At 54.4% G+C, this 19,599-nt stretch overlaps 2 protein-coding genes across 17 annotated transcripts in view; both read left to right on the top strand.

Moving 5' to 3' along the window:
- CFAP61 (cilia and flagella associated protein 61) overlaps positions 1-19,599 on the top strand; it is a 106,039-nt gene that overhangs the window by 73,626 nt on the left and 12,814 nt on the right. For 7 of the 16 annotated variants that reach the window (XR_010471831.1, XR_010471830.1, XR_010471827.1 and 4 more), the window contains exons 25-28: positions 6,888-6,978; positions 9,394-9,559; positions 18,470-18,716; positions 19,337-19,599. Coding sequence is in view for 9 of the 16 variants with exons in the window: in XM_065059458.1 (XP_064915530.1) it covers positions 6,888-6,978; positions 9,394-9,559; positions 16,528-16,682 (412 nt within the window). In the remaining 7 variants the exon portion in view is untranslated. Of the gene's footprint in view, positions 1-6,887; positions 6,979-9,393; positions 9,560-16,527; positions 16,733-18,469; positions 18,717-19,336 lie in introns of those variants that run through there. The other 9 variants (XM_065059458.1, XM_065059457.1, XM_065059453.1 and 6 more) reach the window with 2 other exon arrangements.
- Positions 9,692-13,272, top strand: INSM1 (INSM transcriptional repressor 1). Its single transcript, XM_065059481.1, has one exon. It carries the CDS (start codon positions 11,295-11,297, stop codon positions 12,570-12,572), a length of 1,278 nt encoding a protein of 425 aa, XP_064915553.1. The 5' UTR covers positions 9,692-11,294; the 3' UTR covers positions 12,573-13,272.

Here is a 19,599-nt window from a genome sequence, read left to right as displayed (position 1 = left end):
CCTGGTGAGACCACATCTGGAATATTGTGTCCAGTTGTGGCCCCTCAGTTCCAGCAGGACAGGGAACTGCTGGACAAGGTCCAGCGTAGGGCAACGAAGATGATTAAGGGAGTGGAGCATCTCCCTTATGAAGAAAGGCTGAGGGAGCTGGGTGTCTTTAGTTTGGAGAAGACGAGACTAAGGGGGGACCTTATCAATGTTTATAAATACATAAAGGGTGAGTGCCACGAGGACGGAGCCAGGCTCTTCTCGGTGGCAAACAACGATAGGACAAGGGGTAATGGGATCAAGCTGGAACACAAGAGGTTCCGCTTAAATTTGAGAAGAAACTTCTTCTCAGTGAGGGTGGCAGAGCCTGGAACAGGCTGCCCAGGGGGTTTGTGGAGCCTCCTTCTCTGGAGACATTCAAAACCCGCCTGGACATGCTCCTGTGCGACCTCACCTGGGCGTTCCTGCTCCATGGGGGGATTGGACTGGATGAGCTTTTGAGGTCCCTTCCCATCCCAAACATACTGTGATACTGTGATAAAAGTGGACGATATCAGTGGATGTCTCTGCAGCTGTTCTCAAACCCTGTCATTTATGCTCACGTTACAATTTTGGTAATAGCTGCACAAGCTAAATGCTCAAAAATATTTTGAGCTGTATGAACAGTATTTACTTATTTTAAAGTAACCATTTATTCTCCTCTACTTCAGTGCAACTCACACATCATAGTACTATTCGCATTAGGCTAAACGTGCTTTATTAATCAGTGTTGTATAATGGGAGTTTAAGCAGAAACATCGCACTGGATTTCTTATTGACACAACTCTAATAAATCTCACAACCTAACAAATACATTAGGAAAAAGAACATTTGCTGCTTTTCAGTATTATTTTTACAAGGACTAGGTAAAGATATGTTTATTATTTATACTCTGGATAACCAGCATTATTTGAACATGAAGTGCGTGCTACATAGAAAGGCTGTTTTTAAACCAGGCTTTGGAAGATGAGGAGTGGTTGTTCATTAGGAGAAGCAGCAGAATGCCCTGCTGGCTGGAGTCTGCCGGTGCTGTACCCTTAGCACACCGGGACCGCGTGAAGGGATTCCACCTTGGGCTTTTGTTCATCCTGCAGACGGTGAGACGTATTTTCTGCAGGGATGGAAAAGAGCAGAAAGGAAATGTGGCAGGTAGTGAGCGTGGCTGAGAGGAACTAATGCTGCTCAGTACACTTTGCAGCCCAATTAGAGGAAAATCTGTGTGCTTTTTATGAAGAGGGAGACAGGACAAGGCAAGAGGAACACGTGAAGGGATATCAAAGCACCAACAGCTTTTTTCCTCCCGGAATTAAATGCTACCCCCGCGCTGCACTGGTAAAGCTGTACTTACGCAGCAAATCAATCTCAATGGCAGAGCTCTTTAGGTGGCTTTAGGTTTCTGTATATTAATGCAGCTTTTAAGGAGCAGCTAAGTTGCTAATGAAGAGCTACGTTACTAAGAAACCCCACGTCCAAATGGGTAAGCGGAGGATAGTCAGGGGAATCTTACCACATTAATTTGCAGTTGAACCTTGCTGATTCACATTAATAATTACGCAAACCATTATGAATGATTGAACTCTGAATTCATAAACAAGTAATTGCAGAAAAGCAATCATACCCGTGCACACAGCCTACTTGTTGATTTTGTGAGTCAGATTTAATTTCCTTTTAATTGTTTTTTATAATACGTTACGTGTGAAATAGCACTGTGTGAAAAATAAGACGCAGGAGAACCGTTGCTGCAGGGTCGGCCGAAACTGCCCACAAAACAGAGCGGACGGCGCTGTCTTTATAGGAGATGCAGAGGGCAGAGCTCAGAAAGTTTAAAGAGCACCTCGGTGAGAGTCAGCGACACCAGCTGCTGCTGTCCAGAGATGTAGGAAACGTGACCACAGGCCAGAGCTGCAGCAACGCGGGAGAGGAGAGCACATCTGTGTGTGTGTGTGTGTGTGTGTGTGTGTGTGTGTGTGTGTGCAGGAGAGGTGAGCACATCTGTGTGTGTGTGTGTGTGTGTGTGTAGGAGAGGAGAGCAGATCTGTGTGTGTGTGTGTGTGTAGGAGAGGAGAGCAGATCTGTGCGTGTGTGTTTGTGCAGGAGAGGAGAGCACATCTGTGCGTGTGTGTGCAGGAGAGGAGAGCACATCTGTGTGTGTGTGTGTGCAGGAGAGGAGAGCACATCTGTGTGTGTGTGTGTGCAGGAGAGGAGAGCACATCTGTGTGTGTGTGTGTGTGTGTGCAGGAGAGGAGAGCAGATCTGTGTGTGTGTGTGTGTGTGTGCAGGAGAGGAGAGCAGATCTGTGTGTGTGTGTGTGTGTGTGCAGGAGAGGAGAGCAGATCTGTGTGTGTGTGTGTGTGTGTGCAGGAGAGGAGAGCAGATGTGTGTGTGTGTGTGTGTGCAGGAGAGGAGAGCAGATCTGTGTGTGTGTGTGTGCGCAGGAGAGGAGAGCACATCTGTGTGTGTGTGTGTGTGTGTGCAGGAGAGGAGAGCACATCTGTGTGTGTGTGTGCAGGAGAGGAGAGCACATCTGTGTGTGTGTGTGTGTGTGCAGGAGAGGAGAGCACATCTGTGTGTGTGTGTGTAGGAGAGGAGAGCACATCTGTGTGTGTGTGTGTGTGTGTGTAGGAGAGGAGAGCACATCTGTGTGTGTGTGTGTAGGAGAGGAGAGCAGATCTGTGTGTGCAGGAGAGGAGGAGGAGGATGCGGATGATCTGTGTGTGCAGCAGCGTTGCCTTCTGCATCCCGTGCCCCTTGTCTCGAGCGAGAGCTGCAGGACGAGCTGCACCGCACCATGTTTGTGATTGATTGTAAACCACCGCTTGTCTTCCAAACAAAAGATGTTGCGGGTTTGGTTGTGATTCTGTGAAAAGTGGTAAAAAGGCATGGGCTTCCTTTCTGTGATTTACTTATCAAAAAGTACAAAAGGAATGTCAGCCTCTAAATTAGCGAACGCTGTCGTTATTTATCGAGTTTTCCCGATGAAGCAGGTGACGGATTCGCTGTGGGTTCGGTGCGACGGGCCAGCGCGGTGCCTTTCTGCGAGGGGACGCCCGGCGCGGCCGCGGCAGCTGCCGGCGCTCCTGCTCTTGCTGCTACGCCGGATTGGTTCCCCTGAGCGGGTTCTAAGGAATTGCAAACCAAAGAACACTTTACATTCCTTGTGATTAAAAAGAAAACCACTATTTTTCGGTCTGTAGTAATGAGATTTACTTCCACATTAAGAGCAATGAGAAAATCAAACCTTTTTTAAAAATGGGTTTCTGTTTTGTTTGCTGTGTTGGACACATTCATGTCATTGCTTTCAGTTTCTCTTCAACCAGTCGTTTGCTGGGTGTTTTGGGGGGAGGATTTCAGGATTTTTCAATTCAGGACTGAGGATTTTTCCAAGAAAAGCGCCCAAAGTGAAATACATAAAGACAAAATCATTAATGGTCCTCAGAAGCCCATCTTTAATATACTTGCAGATTATATGGGCCTTGCTTTGCTTCATTTCCGTGGAAGGAAGTCCAGCTTGCAGAGGCTGGGCAACCATTGCAGTGGTGGTAAAGCTGGTCTGGATGAGTAGTACAGCTGCACCCGGCTTGCAAATGACAGAAGATTAGATCACCAGAACAGATAACGTCCCCTTTCTGCTGTCACTTTCCCGTCAGGGGATTTAGAATTGCTTAGGAAAACTTCAATTCTTTTTGTTCTTTCTAACTTTAGATCTTGCTTTTGTTTTGTTGTACACACAGACTGTGCTATTCTGAACAGTTTCATTTGCTTTACAAGATTTTCCGCTGTTAACATCTTGCTGTCAGCGATCCATGGCCGTGTCGGGTCCTGCTCCGCTCCGTTTCTGCTCTCCAGCCGTGGCCAGCTCTGTCCATTCTGTTTGATGCAGTATCTGCTCCGTTTCTGCTCACCAGCCGTGGCCAGCTCTGTCCATTCTATTTGATGTGGTATCTGCTCCGTTTCTGCTCCATCAGCCGTGGCCAGCTCTGTCCATTCTATTTGATGCAGTATCTGCTCCGTTTCTGCTCTCCAGCCGTGGCCAGCTCTGTCCATTCTGTTTGATGCAGTATCTGCTCCGTTTCTGCTCACCAGCCGTGGCCAGCTCTGTCCATTCTATTTGATGCGGTATCTGCTCCGTTTCTGCTCTCCAGCCATGGCCAGCTCTGTCCATTCTGTTTGATGCAGTACCTGCTCCGTTTCTGCTCTCCAGCCATGGCCAGCTCTGTCCATTCTGTTTGATGCGGTATCTGCTCCGTTTCTGCTCTCCAGCCGTGGCCAGCTCTGTCCATTCTATTTGATGCGGTATCTGCTCCGTTTCTGCTCACCAGCCGTGGCCAGCTCTGTCCATTCTATTTGATGCGGTATCTGCTCCGTTTCTGCTCTCCAGCCATGGCCAGCTCTGTCCATTCTGTTTGATGCAGTATCTGCTCCGTTTCTGCTCTCCAGCCATGGCCAGCTCTGTCCATTCTATTTGGTGCGGTATCTGCTCCGTTTCTGCTCTCCAGCCATGGCCAGCTCTGTCCATTCTATTTGATGCGGTATCTGCTCCGTTTCTGCTCTCCAGCCATGGCCAGCTCTGTCCATTCTGTTTGATGCGGTATCTCTTGAAAAGGGAGAGATTCTGTGTCTTCTGTACAGGATGCCACTGAATATTTTCCTCCTTCTTCCCTTTCATCTAATATAGGCCACACATCACAAATGAGGCAGAACAGACTTTAAATATTGTTTGTCAAAGAAAGGCGAGACCAGCTTCCTAGCAACAAAAAGGATGTCGCCTATTGTCTTCCGAAGGCGCCCATTTCATCCTGTCTCGTTGCAAATGCCTTCCCGTGATGGCTGCTGTTGATATAAAAGTTTGCCAGCAGGGGATCCCCGTTAGGAAGCGGCCAGGTTTGCACGCCCGTTGTGCTCCTGGCAGCCGTTGTCATCTCGCACACGTTTCGCCTGCTGGCTGTGGCAGGTCCCGACAGGCGCGGTGCAGGCCCGTGTGGCAGATGCCGCGGCGGCGCCGGGCGGTGAGCCGCGCTGGGAGCGCGCCAGCCCGGCCTCGCGGAGCCGGCTTCTCGCTTCGCCTAGACACGGGCTTTTGCAGCGTTACATTCCCCTGAGCGGCCACAGGTAGCTCTGCTAGATAAAAACAGAGCCAGCGGAGAAGGTGAGTTGCTTCTGTGAAGTCAGTCTTTAAGTGCCGTTGGTGGTTACCGGTCTTCAGGTGAAGGGCGGCGAAGGCGATCTGGGAGTACGTGGTGTTCACCGGTAGCTCCTCTCGGCAGCCTATCCAGAAAACACAGACACGACATTCTGCATTCCCAAAAAAGGGGCGTTTATTTGCATTTACTGCAGGCTGGGCAACACATCTCAGGTTTTGAGCTGCAGATCTGTGAATATTGACAGGAACAGCTACAAACGCAGGTGTGGACTGAGCTGGTAACAGTAGCAGTAATACGTAGCATCCCTGAAACATTTTATAAACGTTATTTAAGGCAAACATGTCAGTGAGGTAAGTGAACAACTTCACCAGGGTGAGGCGGTTAGAAGTGGTGCCTCAATCAAGAGATGGAATTGCCTTATCAGGGTTAGAATGAAGATGCCAGCTTGCAAACATAATGTTTGGCCAGTGGAACACGGCTTTTAGCAGGGCACGTCAGTAAAATCGGAGCCTCTAATTATCTTAATGTATTCTTGTGTAACACCCCCGTTTTCCTTGCTTTGCTCTCTAATACCAACATGGAGTTAAAGGTCTCTGGTGGTTGGTTTTCCTTCTGCAATTGAAGAGTGTTTTAAATATTTGGGAAATACCCTGTTCTTCTCTGGCCCTCTGGTGTTACAGAGCTGTGATTTCTGAAATCTGAGTGTTTGTAACGTTTTGCATGCGAACGACTGGGTGGGGTCGGTCGCGGCACCGTGCTGCCAGGCCGGGCAGCCCTCGGCGCCCAGCCACGGCGTTCGTGGTGCTGTCAGCAAACAGCGGTGCCGGCACACCGCGCGGAGAGACCCGCGGTGCCGCGCTCTGCGCCGCCCCGGCGGCGGTGTGCAAACCGAGCCGCGCCAGGGCGCGGGGCGTTAGTGCAGCCGTGCCAAGCTGCGCGGTGACCCCGCGTTCAGGCACGCGGCACCAACAGGCTGCACCGCCCGGCTCCGGTTGCCGTTAACGGGAATTACACACACAGCGTCTCACCGAAGCTGTACGCCTCATTTTTCGTGGTGGAGGAAGGAAATAAATCCCAGCTTTGTAACGGCGCTGCCTCCGGTTACATTTAGAGCCGTGAGGGTCTCCGTGGAGTCGTGCCCTGGCCGTCCTTTACTCCTTTTCGCAGAAGAACGCTGTCGTGGATGCTGGCACTGGGGGAAAAGTCACAAGAGCTTCCTCCTGGAATAGGTTCAGTTCAGCCAGCGTACTAGCGCAAGAACATATTGCAAGACTGCGGTGGCCTGTTTTTCTGGCCTTTATTAATCCAGAAACCTTAATGATGAACAACATTTGTGTCATTGTCTACACAAATTTAATTTGTTTATGCAGCAGTTCAGTTAATCCTGCAATCTGCTTTTCTCAAATGAGGACAGATAATGGAGACACCGTTCTTTACAGGTCTTCAGGCTTTTAAATTCTGATAAAATCAGGATTCTTCACTGGGTCTTGCCACAGCTCTGAATTAAGCCACTTTAAATGTAATTACTGAAGCTGGCTGTACATCAGGAACATCCATTAAAAGAATTGATTGACCATGCTGTTACGGGAGGCATTTTATGAACAAACGATCGTGATGGGTCCAGAACTGTAATTTATAAAGGCAAAAAAGCAGGTAAATACTTTATTAGTGGTTAATGAGAGGTTCACAAGATAACTAAATTTCTTCTTTTTTAACCAGCTACTTCAGGGAACCTTGGTCCATGGCCATCTATCACGATCGCTTTATTGATCTCAAGAAGGAGCTGCGCCAAATCCTCGTGTTGGAGCAGGTAAGAGAAGTGACTGGCCAGTACATTTTATTATTTGGCTAATTTGTTAGTGTTGCTCACTTTGGTTTCTGCTCCCATCTTTCTCCTCGAGCTTCCCGTTTCTGTTTAGCTATTTCCCCTGGGAGACCCGAGCGGATCTGACCTCGCGGGGGGCTCACCGAGTGCAGCACTTCCTTTGGGTTTATTTGAGCACATTTTCAGATTTGCCAGTGCAACTTTAGGTTGCTTTGTTTTCCTTCACAGCATTTTTAGCATCATACGTGCAGTTTAGTACAATTATCCAGCAGAATCTGGAGGCTTATTTGTTCAGTTATCCCCTTTTTAAATTTATGTTTCCTAATACGAACACACTGCAGGCCATCCTAAACCTGTCTCAGCTGAGCCTATGAGAAGTAGATTTTTCAACATCTACCCACGGGGAGTGGCTTTTGTAGTAGAAAGAGTGAAAGCAACTGGCTTTTTCAGTGATGAGTGGATTTCTTGAATACGGATGAAATCAAAATGTTTGCCGATGCTGTTTCCAGCTTTGGCCTTAGCACCATAGACAGAGGCATAAAGTCTCAGCAGCCTGCTCAGAATCAGCGCCTGCCGCGCTCCATGCAAAGAGGCTTCCAACAAGCTGCTCCCCACGCTGATGGATTTCTGGCTGATCTCAGATATAATTTGCAATCTGGATCGCGATACTTCCAACCCACTGCTTGGGACCAGTTTACCCTCTCTCTCCTCGTGCTGCTTTTGCTTTTGTTTTACGCAATGAAATTCCCTGCGACAGCGCTATTTTTTTAAGTATTCGCTCACCGAGTTCTTAGCTGTGCAGAAAGCAGAGGGCACCAAGTGCAAAGGGAGGCAGGGCGACAAAGGGACGCAGCGCCGGCTGCAGCCCACCCGCTCCACGGCCACGCCGGCGGGTGTCACAGCTGCAGGCACACAAGCGCCCGACCCCTGCCTCCTCCCACGAGGGCTACATGCAATTTTCCTCCTATTGTCATGATACAGAAAGTGCCTCGGTGCAGTTTTATTTTAGATTCTCTTGGAAGCCATCTATAAAAGAACACAAAATGAAATTCTCTGCAGAATGGGAGGCCTGATGAGAAGTGTTTTTCTTGCCATCATTCAAGCGCATTTCGCATGCTGTAAGTGTGAACAACTTCAGAGAAAGGGGAATTGGTGTCCTACAAATTAAAGCCTGGCTTGCCGTACCCTTTTCTTGTTGCAGTAGCCCTGGTACACAAAAATAGTCTCACTGAATGGACTGAGAGCACCTCTGAGTCATTGCTCCTTACATGGGCATAGAAGACAGTATCTGCATCAGAATGCAAATGTGTCTTTACTGTTTGGATTTTGTTTGGATTTTCTTCACTGTGTTTAGTACATTTAGTATATTTACTAAATGTCACATTTATATGTTTTCCTTGGGTGTTCCTTCTAGTCATGTTGCCAGCACATAGTAGGTACCACGCACTTACGGAATAGATCTTTAAGAGCCTGGGGACTGGCTGGATTCCCGTGTGGAGCAAGACACCCACTGTCTTTGCTTCCTTTTGCTCATCTTCCAGCTCACTTCAGCACGCAGATAAACCCGTAATGAAAAGTAAAAGTGAGGGAAAAATACACCTTTGAAAGAGATGTTTGAAAAGTGTGAGTGTAAATACACAGAAGTCAGATGGTTTTGGTTACAGTTTGCACAGAAACTGGAAATGGGTCTCATGCCTTTAGGGGTAATATTTCTAGAAATGTTGACTAGCAGTAAGGAGTAGATGCACAGAAAGGCAGTTGCAGCTTGGACACCCTGTTTTCAGCCTGTGTGTTGAAATCGTCACTGGTCGCACGTGTGACTCCCGCACAGGATGCTCGTGCCCGTCGCTGGAAGCCGAGCGATGGTGCGGGGAATGTTTACTCTCCGCAGGATCGCAAACGTGTGTTTATTTCGACATGCAGAGCTCCAGCTATGCAAACGTGCAGATGGCGGGGCTGGGTTTTTGCACCTACATCAGCTGTTGAAGTATTACAGCAAACTGAGGGCGCACATGTGCCGCCCGAGATTTTCTAGAAAAGGCACTTGTCCTCAATAAGAAATAATGGTTTGGTTCTCAAATTGCAGCTGTGGTTGCTTGGAGAAGTCAGTTAAAAGCAGCTACTAAATTAGGCATCTGGGGGGGGAATTTCCTCTGGCGAGCACCAGAAACATATCTGCCAAGGCCATATCTGAGAAGGCCGGACGTTTCTGTGGATGTTGGTTCAGTTCCACGCAAACACTGATGAGCGTGGGTGATTTTGGAGGGACCAACCACCATCTGAGCAGTGCTGGCCCCAGCACCGTGGGTGGAAGGGCTAGGTGCACACCCCCGGCCCCCCCGCCTGCCCTGGGCTGTGCTGCCCAGCGCCCCGCTGCCATCTGACCACTGTGCCTTGCAGGTGCCCGGGCTGACCCCCGCCGAGCCACCCCAGGACGAGCCCGACGAGGAGAGACCCTGCCCGCCCTCGCTGCAGGACGCCGTCGTGCGCTACCTGTGCCGCCACCGCTCACACCTGCCCATGTATGCCCAGGCCAGGACCAACGCCGCGGCCCCAATGGCGGCAGGTAAGACCCAGTGCCAGTTCGGCCCCGCTTCCGTGAAACCGCGCCGGGGTGAATGGGGGACTCGGTGCGCAGCGCTGGGGAAAGGGGGGGACTCGGTGCGCAGCCCTGGGGAAAGGGGGGGTCTTGGTGCGTAGCCCGGGGATGAGGGGTGTCGGTACCGGGGGGGCCCGGCTCTCGGTGTGCAGCCTCGGCGATGCGGGGTGTCGATGCGGGGAGGGGGCCCGGCTCTCGGTGCGCACCCGGTCGGGGGGGCGGTGGCGCGTGCCCGCAGCTGTATGCTAATGCCCAGCGGGCCGCCCCGCCCCGCCTGTCCCACCGGGAGGCCGGGGGGGCTGCTCTGGGGGAGCGGCCCCACGACCCCCCCGCGGCCCGCCCGGCTCGCTGACGGGTGCCCGGGAGAGCGGTGGCCCCCGGTGCCGCCCGCCCCCCCCGCCCCTTTGTGCCGCCCGCCGGAGGGTCGCGCAGCTTTATGCTAATGAGGCGCACAAAGGCGGCCGCGGGGGGGCCGGCCCTCGCTCGCGTGCCGCCCGCGTGCCCCGCCGCCCCCCACAAAGGCGCTCGGTGCCCGGGGGGAGAGCGCTCCCCCCGCCGCCACCTGCCACGCGCGGAGCTCCCGCGCAAATCCCCGCGTGGGCCGGCGCGCGGCCCCGCGGACAAAGGGTTAAAGGGGAGTGGGGCCCCGGCCCGGTGCTCGCCCCGCAGCGGCTCCGGCGGCTGCACCTGCCGCCGCGCTGCCCTTCCCGCACGCAGTCCCCCGGGCGCCGCCAACGCCACCCGCGGCAGCGCCCGGCGTATCCTCCGCATCTCTGCTCGTCTGCTGCTTTGGCTTTTCCCCCTCCTGTGGCGTGCGGGGAAATGGGGAACGGGGCTGACCCCAACGGCAGCTTGCGTCGCCTTGCACCGACCGCCGAACGTTTCGGGCAGAAACCGAGAGCCCTTCCGCGGCTGTGCCGTGGAGCCAGGCCGAGCTCGGGGCTGCCGCCGGGCCGCACCCGCGGCGCCGCGGGGAGCACGGCCGGGGGGTGTTGCGGAGTGGAGGGCATGGCGTAACAGGTTACTGGCGGCGGCTGAGCGACCCCGCTCGGTCCTGGCCGCGGAGCCCCGCGGTAGCGTGCGGTGGGTTCCCGTCACAAAGGTGGCGGGGCACGGCGCCGGCTTTGGACCCGTTCGTTATCCTTCCCCACTTGCATAGACCGCTCTCGTAGCACCTGATGCCGGCGGCGGACAAAACCAACGGGCTGCCCCGGCACCGTGCCGATGCGGGGCGCTCCCGGCGGGCAGCGTCCCTGCGCCGGCAGCCGCCACAAAAGCGACTTTCTCGTCCTCCGGCGCCAAGTTTCCTTCTCCTCGCACCCGGTGCCGGCCTTTCTGCGCCGGGGCCGGGGGCGGGCGCGGAGCCGCCGCCGGTCCCGCTGCCCCGAGCGCTCGGCACGGGCCCGGCACGGGCGGGGGGCGGCGCCCGCCCCGGGGCGGCACACAAAGGCCCCGCGTGCCGGGCGGCGCGGGGCGCGGAGCGTGCGGGGGGCGGGGCCGGGCGTGTGCCGCCGCGGGCGGGGGGCTCAGGTGCACCCGCTCCGCCCGCCGCCGCCGCCCGCCGCGCCGCCGCTGATTGGCCCGGCCCGCCGCCGCCGGCCCAAACAATGGCCCCGGCCCGCTTAAAGGCGGCGGCGGCCGCGCCGCGGGCAGACCGAGCAGCGTGCGCCGCGGCCGCCGCCGGCGCGGAGGCGGCGCGAAGATGCCCCGGGGCTTCCTGGTGAAGCGCAGCCGGCGGCCCACCCCCGCCTCGTACCGGGCGCGCTGCTGCCGCGAGGCCGCCGCCGGCCCGCCGCTCCCCGCCGGCGGCTCCCCGCTGCCCGCCTGCCCCGCCGCGCCGCCGCCGCCCCCGCCGCGGGAGTCGCCGCCCGTGCCCTTCGGGACGCCCGATGCCGCCGTGCAGGCGCTGTACAGCCCCACGCGGCCCGTCAGCAGGGACAAGTACCTGGAGCGCGGCTTCAGCCTGGGCTCGCCCGTCTCGGCCGAGTCCTTCCCCGCGCCCGCCGTGCCCGGCACCATGGACCCGCTCCTCTTCGCCCCGGCCGACCTCAAGCTCTGGGCCGCCGCCGGCCACGCCGAGCCGCCCGCCGCTCCCGGCGGAGCCCCCGCGCCGCCCGCCCCGGCCGCGCCGCCCGCCTCGGGCCGCCCGCCGCCCGCCAAGCGCCCGCCGGGCAGCGCGGAGCCCGGCCGGCAGAAGGCCCCGTCGGGCAAGAAGGCGAAGGCGATCCGCAAGCTGACCTTCGAGGACGAGGTGACCACGTCGCCCGTGCTGGGGCTGCGCATCAAGGAGGGGCCGGTGGAGGCGCCGGCCAAGGCGCGGGGCGGCTGCGCCCGGCCGCTGGGCGAGTTCATCTGCCAGCTCTGCAAGGAGGAGTACGGGGACCCCTTCGCGCTGGCGCAGCACCGCTGCTCCCGCATCGTCCGGGTGGAGTACCGCTGCCCCGAGTGCGACAAGGTCTTCTCCTGCCCCGCCAACCTCGCCTCCCACCGCCGCTGGCACAAGCCGCGCCCGCCCGCCGCCAAGGGCGGCCCCGAGGCGGGCAGGGCGCCGGCCGACGAGCCGCCGAAGGAGGCGGGCGGCAGCGGCAGCGAGCGGGACACGCCGAGCCCCGGCGGCGCCTCGGAGGCGGGCTCCGAGGAGGGGCTGTTCGAGTGCCCCCGCTGCGCCAAGCGGTTCCGCCGGCAGGCCTACCTGCGCAAGCACCTGCTGAGCCACCCGGCGCCCGAGCCCGCTGCCGAGGAGCCGCCCGCGCCGCCCGCCGAGTGCCGCCTCTGCCCCGTGTGCGGGGAGACCTTCCCCAGCAAGAGCAGCCAGGAGCGGCACCTGCGCCTGCTGCATGCCGCACAGGTCTTCCCCTGCAAGTACTGCCCGGCCACCTTCTACAGCTCGCCCGGCCTCACCCGGCACATCAACAAGTGCCACCCGTCCGAGAACCGGCAGGTGATCCTGCTGCAGGTGCCGCTGCGCCCCGCCTGCTGAGCCGCCCGTGCCTTCCCGGGCGTCCCGGGCCACAACCTTAGCTTTAATACGGCTTGTGAACTGCTGGAATCTGGCTTTACATTTACCTTTCTGGGGTCTTTCTCTCTCTTTTGTTTTGTTTTGTTTTGTTCGTTCTTTTCGTTTTTATAAATGTGAACAGATCAAACTGCTTGAGGAGAAATGAGAATTTCCTTTAGTATAGCCACAAATGCCTTGACTCTGCTGTTGATGGTCTCCAGAAAATGCTGTAGAAACTGCCTTAACTGTGACATGCCAACTTTCTGTTCATGTTTGTTTTGCCCTTCCCGAGGTAGCTCATGAGTTGACTATCTGTATATGTTGGTTTGAGTAATTATGTTATTTATTCGTTATTTATTTATTTTAATTATGAAGATTGATATTATTTGATCGCAGATACTCTAATGTGCTTTTCTCGTCTCCCCCGCCTGCCATTTCACTGTGCGTTTTAGAAGATCTTTTTTTCTAAAGGGATCTGCTAAAAAGGTTTTAACTTTTATACCTAGAATAACACACGATCTTACCCATTTATCCCGTGCAACTGACAGCTCTTACTTTTAGATGCAATCTCTTTTTCTACACACATTATTTTCTTAACTGTTAGCTATTTATAGAGTGCTTCGATAGAACTGTTTCAACTGTATAATTATTTACTATTCAAATAAAATATTTTCAAATTCGAGCGTGGCCCTGCTGCGTCGTGCTGCTGGCGTGGGGACCGGGGCTGGCGCCAGCCCGCTCCGCGCCTTTGCTGAGCTAATTAGCGGGGAGTTGCAGGGGCAGAGCGGGAGCAGGGCGCGGTGCGGGGCCGCTGTCCCGCGCTCAGTGCTCTGCGTCTGGCCCTTGGGAATTGCTGCCCAGGGCTCCCCTGGAAGGTGCTGCAGGGAAACACAAAGAGGGAACGCAGCTTTGAAGGAGTGGTGTGGGGCTCGGAGAAAGCCTTGCCTGCGAGGGGACGTGCCGTTCGCTTGGGTGGCTTTCCCGTGTGCTCGGAGCCGGGGCTTGCAGGGCTCCAAGGAGGCTGCGTCCTGCTTTTGCCGTGAGCTGGGGAGGCTGGTGCAAGGAGGGCTGGGCTTTCGTGTGCCTGGTTTCACGGCTAGAGCCTGGTCCTGCTCTGCCCTGTGCTGGGATTTCTGCAGCGTGCTTCAATAATGGCAGATTTTTAGGAAACCAGGCGTGCTAGGACTCCCCTGCGGAACAGGGGAAGACAAGGTGCAAGTGCTCGTCTCCCCCTGCCAGGAGGCGGTGGCCGCGTCCCCTGGTCCATGTGGGCTCTGCTGGGACCTGCCTGGTCCTGGGAGCGTTTTAAGCAGCAGCAGTTTGGGGTCGTGGGTCCTGGTGCGTGCAGGTGCTCTGGGATGCGTGCCTGTGCGTGGGATTGCATGGGTTTGGTCAAAAAGTAGTTTATTGGTTTTCAGCAGAGATGGTTGCGGTGTGTGTGAGCGTGGAAGGGGCGTGCTGGGCAGTGGCACCCCGCTCTCGGCAGCCAGCCTCCCGCCGTGCACGTACCCCATCGCCTAGGGCTGCGTTAGGGGCCCAGGCTGGGCCGAGAGGTCTCGGCTTGGGCGTTCTGGCACTTGTCTGAGATGTGGCTGCTTTGCCGTGGGAAGGGCAGGTGATCCGGGGCTTCCCACAGGGAAGCTTCCCAGAATATATCTGACTATTTTTGGATCTAAAAAAAGCATATAGAGAAAGAAAATCTTTCCCAGGAAAGATTTCTTTATCTTATTTATCATCCACATTGAAAAGTACGAGAACCAGTACGGTCCTGCTGCCTTGGTTCCTAGGAAACCTTGGACGTTGCACCAGGACTGGCTTCAGGTCTAGGCGAGGCTGTGGTTTTAGCTGGGAATTGATACAACGAAAAAGAGAACGCGTCCTCAACAGCCTGAGAGATAAAGGCAGCAAAACACGCTTGGCATGAAGCCTGGTTTTTCTTCTCCGTCTCCCTGGCCTTGGAAAGCCCCAGTTGGGGCTGTCACAGCCGGCGTGTCTCAGCTGTCCGAGCCGCGGTCGCCAGCGCGGCGCTGCGCTCTCGGGCCGCCGGACACCGAGTCCAGAGCAGGGCCCGGCGGCTCCGTCCTCGTCCTCACAGCAGAACCCCTGCTGAAATCTTCGCTCTAGGCCCAGGGCACCCACGGGCCACAGAATAACTGCTTTGTATTGGTATCGATTTCCCAATAGTCAGGTAAATTCATGCCTGTTCCGGTCGGAGTCAGATAAAATCTCTTGGGGTCAGAATTCCCCAGGTTTGCAGGCAGCCGTCAGTGCAGCCATCAGCACCCACGCTTTCGCATCTTCTGCTGACGGGAACATACGTTGTGGTGGAAAGTGTGAGTAGTGGAGGCTCGTATTTTGGGGAGGAGTAGGGAGAGGTGGAACTGGAGTGCTCTGGGCTCTGTTCACAAACGCCCTGTGAAACAGGACTTGCTCTTGGTGCGTCTGGGCTGCAGCGAGAGGGACCCTGGAGCCCCTTTTGGCGCGGCGGTCAGGGCACGGCGGCTCGCAGCGGCTCCTGGCAGTGCAGGTGCTGCCTTCTCGGTGCCGCGCTCTCGCCATCCGGCCGCGCAGGCCGCCAGCGCTGTGCAAACAAAGCCTCCTGCTGTCAGCTAACGAATCAATTTGCTGATGACTCTCAATGCATCTAGCAGGAACAGCTTTGGGCGGCATAGAAAATGCTGATTCTACCCCAAATGTGACGTGGTCGCCAGTTCTTGGAGGCAGTTGGCGCACGGTACGGAGGCTGCTCCCTCTCTGCTCGTGGGCAGGGACGTCTGCCCGGTTTGCAGACCGCTGGAGCTTTCCTCTGCACACACAAAGAGCCGCACACATGGTCTGAAACAGATTGTTTGCAAACTGAGAGGAACCAGGGAGATTAATTATAGGAACCTTCAGGGTCCTGAAAAACACAGCCTGAGCAGCATCACTGAACCGTGGGCACAGAGCTAGCGAGAGCAGGGAAGAGCTTTTCTGGTAGCGCGGTCACCGCCGCCGCCAGCAGAGAGTAGTGTTTGTGGTGCCACTTCTCCAGGGGGATCTTCAGCAAATTTGGTACGACGCCACAGTGACTCGCAGCTGGGGGTGCAGGAGGTGCCTCCGTCGCTTTGGGGCTGGCACCGTGCCCAGCAGCACCCGCTCTGCTGCGCCAGCAGCGGGGAGACGTGCGCGGTGAGCCCAGAAATGCGCCAGAGCCGGGCTCTTGCCTCGGATTTCAGACCTCTTCCCATGCGAACCTCTTTAAAAACCCACATCGCTTTTCAGTGAGCTGGCAGGGGAAAAAACACTCACGGGGCTTCTGCCGGTCTGTTCCCAGTGGTGCGTGGAGTGATGCAGGATGCTGTGGGGTGATGCAGGATGCTGTGGGGTGATGCAGGATGCTGTGGGGTGATGTGGGATGCTGTGGGGTGATGCAGGATGCTACAGGGTGATGCGGGATGCTGTGGGGTGCCATGGGGTGATGCAGGATGCTGCGGGGTGATGCAGGATGCTGCAGGGCGCCATGGGGTGATGCAGGATGCTGGGGGGTGCCATGGGGTGATGTGGGGCGCCACAGGGCAGTGGGGTCAGTGTCCCTCCTGTCCTGTTGCCGCCTGCAAGGGTGCTGGGTGAGTTTTGGGCCACGAGGCTGCTGCAGCGCGTGTTGCGTCGAGGTGCCGAACACCAGGGTGTCTGCCTGCATTTTGCACATCCCAAGTCCTTCCATGCAGATAAAAAGCTTCATTACAGCTTTAAATGGTTTTAATTCAGTTTAGTTTACAATCCGTATAACAAAGGTCTGTGCCGTGGAAACATCCGATGTGTTAATCAGCAAGCCGGCCGGCCGGAGCGTGGCCTTTGGTTTCACGCGGCCGTCCTGCAGATCGTGGCTCCGGGCAGGACGCCGGCCGGCTTGCGCGGCTTTTCTCTTACGTCTTGTCTGCTCTTGCCGTTCCCGCAGCGCAGGCGGCAGGGGCTGAGGACCAGCAGAGCCGGCCTGGGGACGCTCTTCGGAGTTCATCCTCCCGCTACGGTAACGCGGGCGTTGCTGTGAACAGCCGTCCCCCAGCTGCGGTTCAACCACCTCTCCTGTCGGAAAGGCATTGCTATTTTTAAATCATAATAAAAGGCCCCTGCAGCTGGGAAGCTGGGGGTGCGTGAAGCCACCCAGGTCCCCTGTGTCTCCTTGCCCAGGGCTGCGGGAGCTGCACAAACTCCTGTGCTCAGCCTTTCCTCGCGTGTCGGGGAGGGCGACTTGCAGGAACTTTGAAAGCCGAGCAGCGCGCTGGGCTGGGAACCACCGGTACCAGGATGGGAACTGCCGGTACTGGGCTGGGAACCGCCGGTACCGGGCTGGGAACCGCCGATACTGGGCTGGGACCCACCGGCACCGGGCTGGGAACCGACAATACCGGGCTGGGAACCACCGGTACTGGGCTGGGAACCACCGGCGCAGCACGGCTCAGCTTGGTTCATGGGGGTGCGGAACCCAGCCATTTCCATTGCCAAATTTCACAGGTTTTGATATGTAAATTCCATGGGCTGCAATAACAGTTCAAAGGAAAAACGACCCCAAACCTGAGCAGAATGCCCAACCCCTGCAGGGGACGGTGACTTAGATTTTGACCTGGAAAATTATATTTGAATTACACAGACACAAGAAATACAGCATTTATTATGTTTAACAAATTACAGTTCTTTTCCATCAGCATACTTTATAGAGATTATGTAGGTAAGTATACTTCATAATATGTAGTGCATTGTGTAATACATTATACATAATCTGTCAAATGATGTATATTATAAATTATATATTGCCCGTTACATAGTGCGTATTACAATACATGACAGACAATACTTAATGTTATAAATGCATTAGATAGAATAATTGATAAATTATCAGTATTCATATAATGAAATAATATTGTCTTACAGAATTTTTCATTAGTTTTGTAGAACTATATTATGGAGGATCGAGCACACATTAGATAATGCGCTGTTGTGTGTGCGTGCACGCGAACATACTGTGTATAGGTGCACGTGTGTATGCATACATAACGTGCATTATACATACATGTTATGCATCATCTATAACCCATAGTATTATATACTGTGTTGTACGTAGTCCATTGATTATGCCATGATGTATATTATATATGTATTATGCAATATATCGTATTATATAGTCATGATATAATCTATTGTATTTATTATTCATACATTGCTGAGATTATTTATATAATTCTTCTTATATATTTTTTATAAAAGTATACTGCATATACATGCCTACAATAGTATAGTTTATGTACTAATGTTATAGTTTATATAATAATGTGTACATATAGCTAAAGTATGTACTACATTTGTGTGCGTATGTATATATACATATTTAATGCGTAGTAATATATAGTGTGTATCTATATATAACTATAATCCATATCTTGATAAATCAGTATTAGTGAATATTAATATTTTTAAACAATTTTACTGTATGAGTAATGTACAGGATATAGTGCATGTGTAGTATAATATACTATTGCATAACGTATATCACCTTTTATGCATTATATAATAATTATAGATCATAGATCATGTATATTATGCTTATTATAATAGCATATATACATTATATTTGTGTATATTTAATGCCTATAATATACACTATATCTAATATACATTTATAGATATTCATAATACCAAATATTAATGACATAATTATATATACTATAACATGTAAGAAATATAATATGCACTATAATGTTTCTATAATTATATAAAACATATTAACAGATACAGCAGTATAATAATACATATAAACATATCAGGTACTCTTATGTATAAACTACTTTATTTTAATTTTGTGATGTCTGTGGCCGTTTTCCCACCTGTCGCTGCTGGGGCAGTGGTACAGCCCCCTCGCCTCCAATGGGGCCGTTCATGGCGGGTTTGTGGGACCCGGAGTCACTTGGCAGGTCGTTAGGAGCCGAGGAGAGGCCCAGGGAACCCGAGAAGCTTCTGGAATGCCCACAGCCAGACCTGATCAGACTACGCACCGGGGCCCCTGCCGAAGAGCCCCTTTCGTGGTCTCGGAGCCGCGAGTCTGTGCCGGAGCCCTCCCCTTGGACTGGGAGCGCCCGCCTCCTCGCGTGGGTGAGTGACCACTTACTGTAGTGCTTGCCGACCAGGCGAGCGTAGTCCTTGCCTAGCCAGGCGAGTCTAAGTCCTTGCCTAATTCAGGCAAGTGTAGCGTCCTGGAGTCAGAGGGCTCTGGCTTTGTTTCTGGTGAGTGCGTGCATGCATACTGCAGATCCTCACTATTCTCATTTGCTGCACCCCAATAATGTCCTCAACTGATATCCGAACCTTTACCTTATGTTATTGGAGTGCTAACTGATTGTATAAACCCTGTTTTGGTTGGTTCATTGGCTGTGCTTTTCCAGCCAGAATAAAGTCTGGTTTGGAACTTGTTTTGGCCCCTAAAACTGACTTTGGGGTCCCTCTGTGACAGCCAGCATTGGTGGTGCCATGGCCGCGCTCACCCCGCCGGGCTGGGGACCCGTGGGGCACAAATACCGGTGCGAGTGAACCAGGATGGCACAGCAACGTGGGCTGTGCTGGGCCTGGGCTGCTCCTTAGCAAAGCCGGGTTTAGGTTGGGTTCCTCGTGCCCAGCAGGCATGTGAAGTTCCTTCCCAAACAGAGACAGTGGGGACTTGGTGTGGAGTTGCTTGGGTTGGTGCTCCATTTCTGACCAAAGTTTCTTCTCCATAGTTCTCCATGGCGCCCACCCAGCCGGTGACATCCGCCATGGCAGTGTCACCGCGTCACCGCCTTGCACACCCCAGCTTCAACCTGTCCCCACAAAACCACGTTCCAGCAACAGCCGGTGTGTCCCAGCAGCCACAGCACCCGGCACCGCAGCACCCAGCACCCGGCACCGCAGCACCCACCACTGCAGCACCCGGCACCGCAGCACCCACCACTGCAGCACCCGGCACCGCAGCACCCGGCACCGCAGACACCCCACCCCCCAG

This window comes from Columba livia, chromosome 3 (genome assembly GCF_036013475.1).
Source record: "Columba livia isolate bColLiv1 breed racing homer chromosome 3, bColLiv1.pat.W.v2, whole genome shotgun sequence".
Classification (NCBI taxonomy): Eukaryota; Metazoa; Chordata; class Aves; order Columbiformes; family Columbidae; genus Columba; species Columba livia.
Note: the sequence above shows the minus strand (reverse complement) of the source record. Positions and strands in the feature narration are given on the sequence as shown.

What these genes read in the sequence shown, in the direction of transcription:
- INSM1 (XM_065059481.1), top strand. Translation starts at nt 11,295, where the DNA reads ATGCCCCGGGGCTTCCTGGTGAAGCGCAGCCGGCGGCCCACCCCCGCC.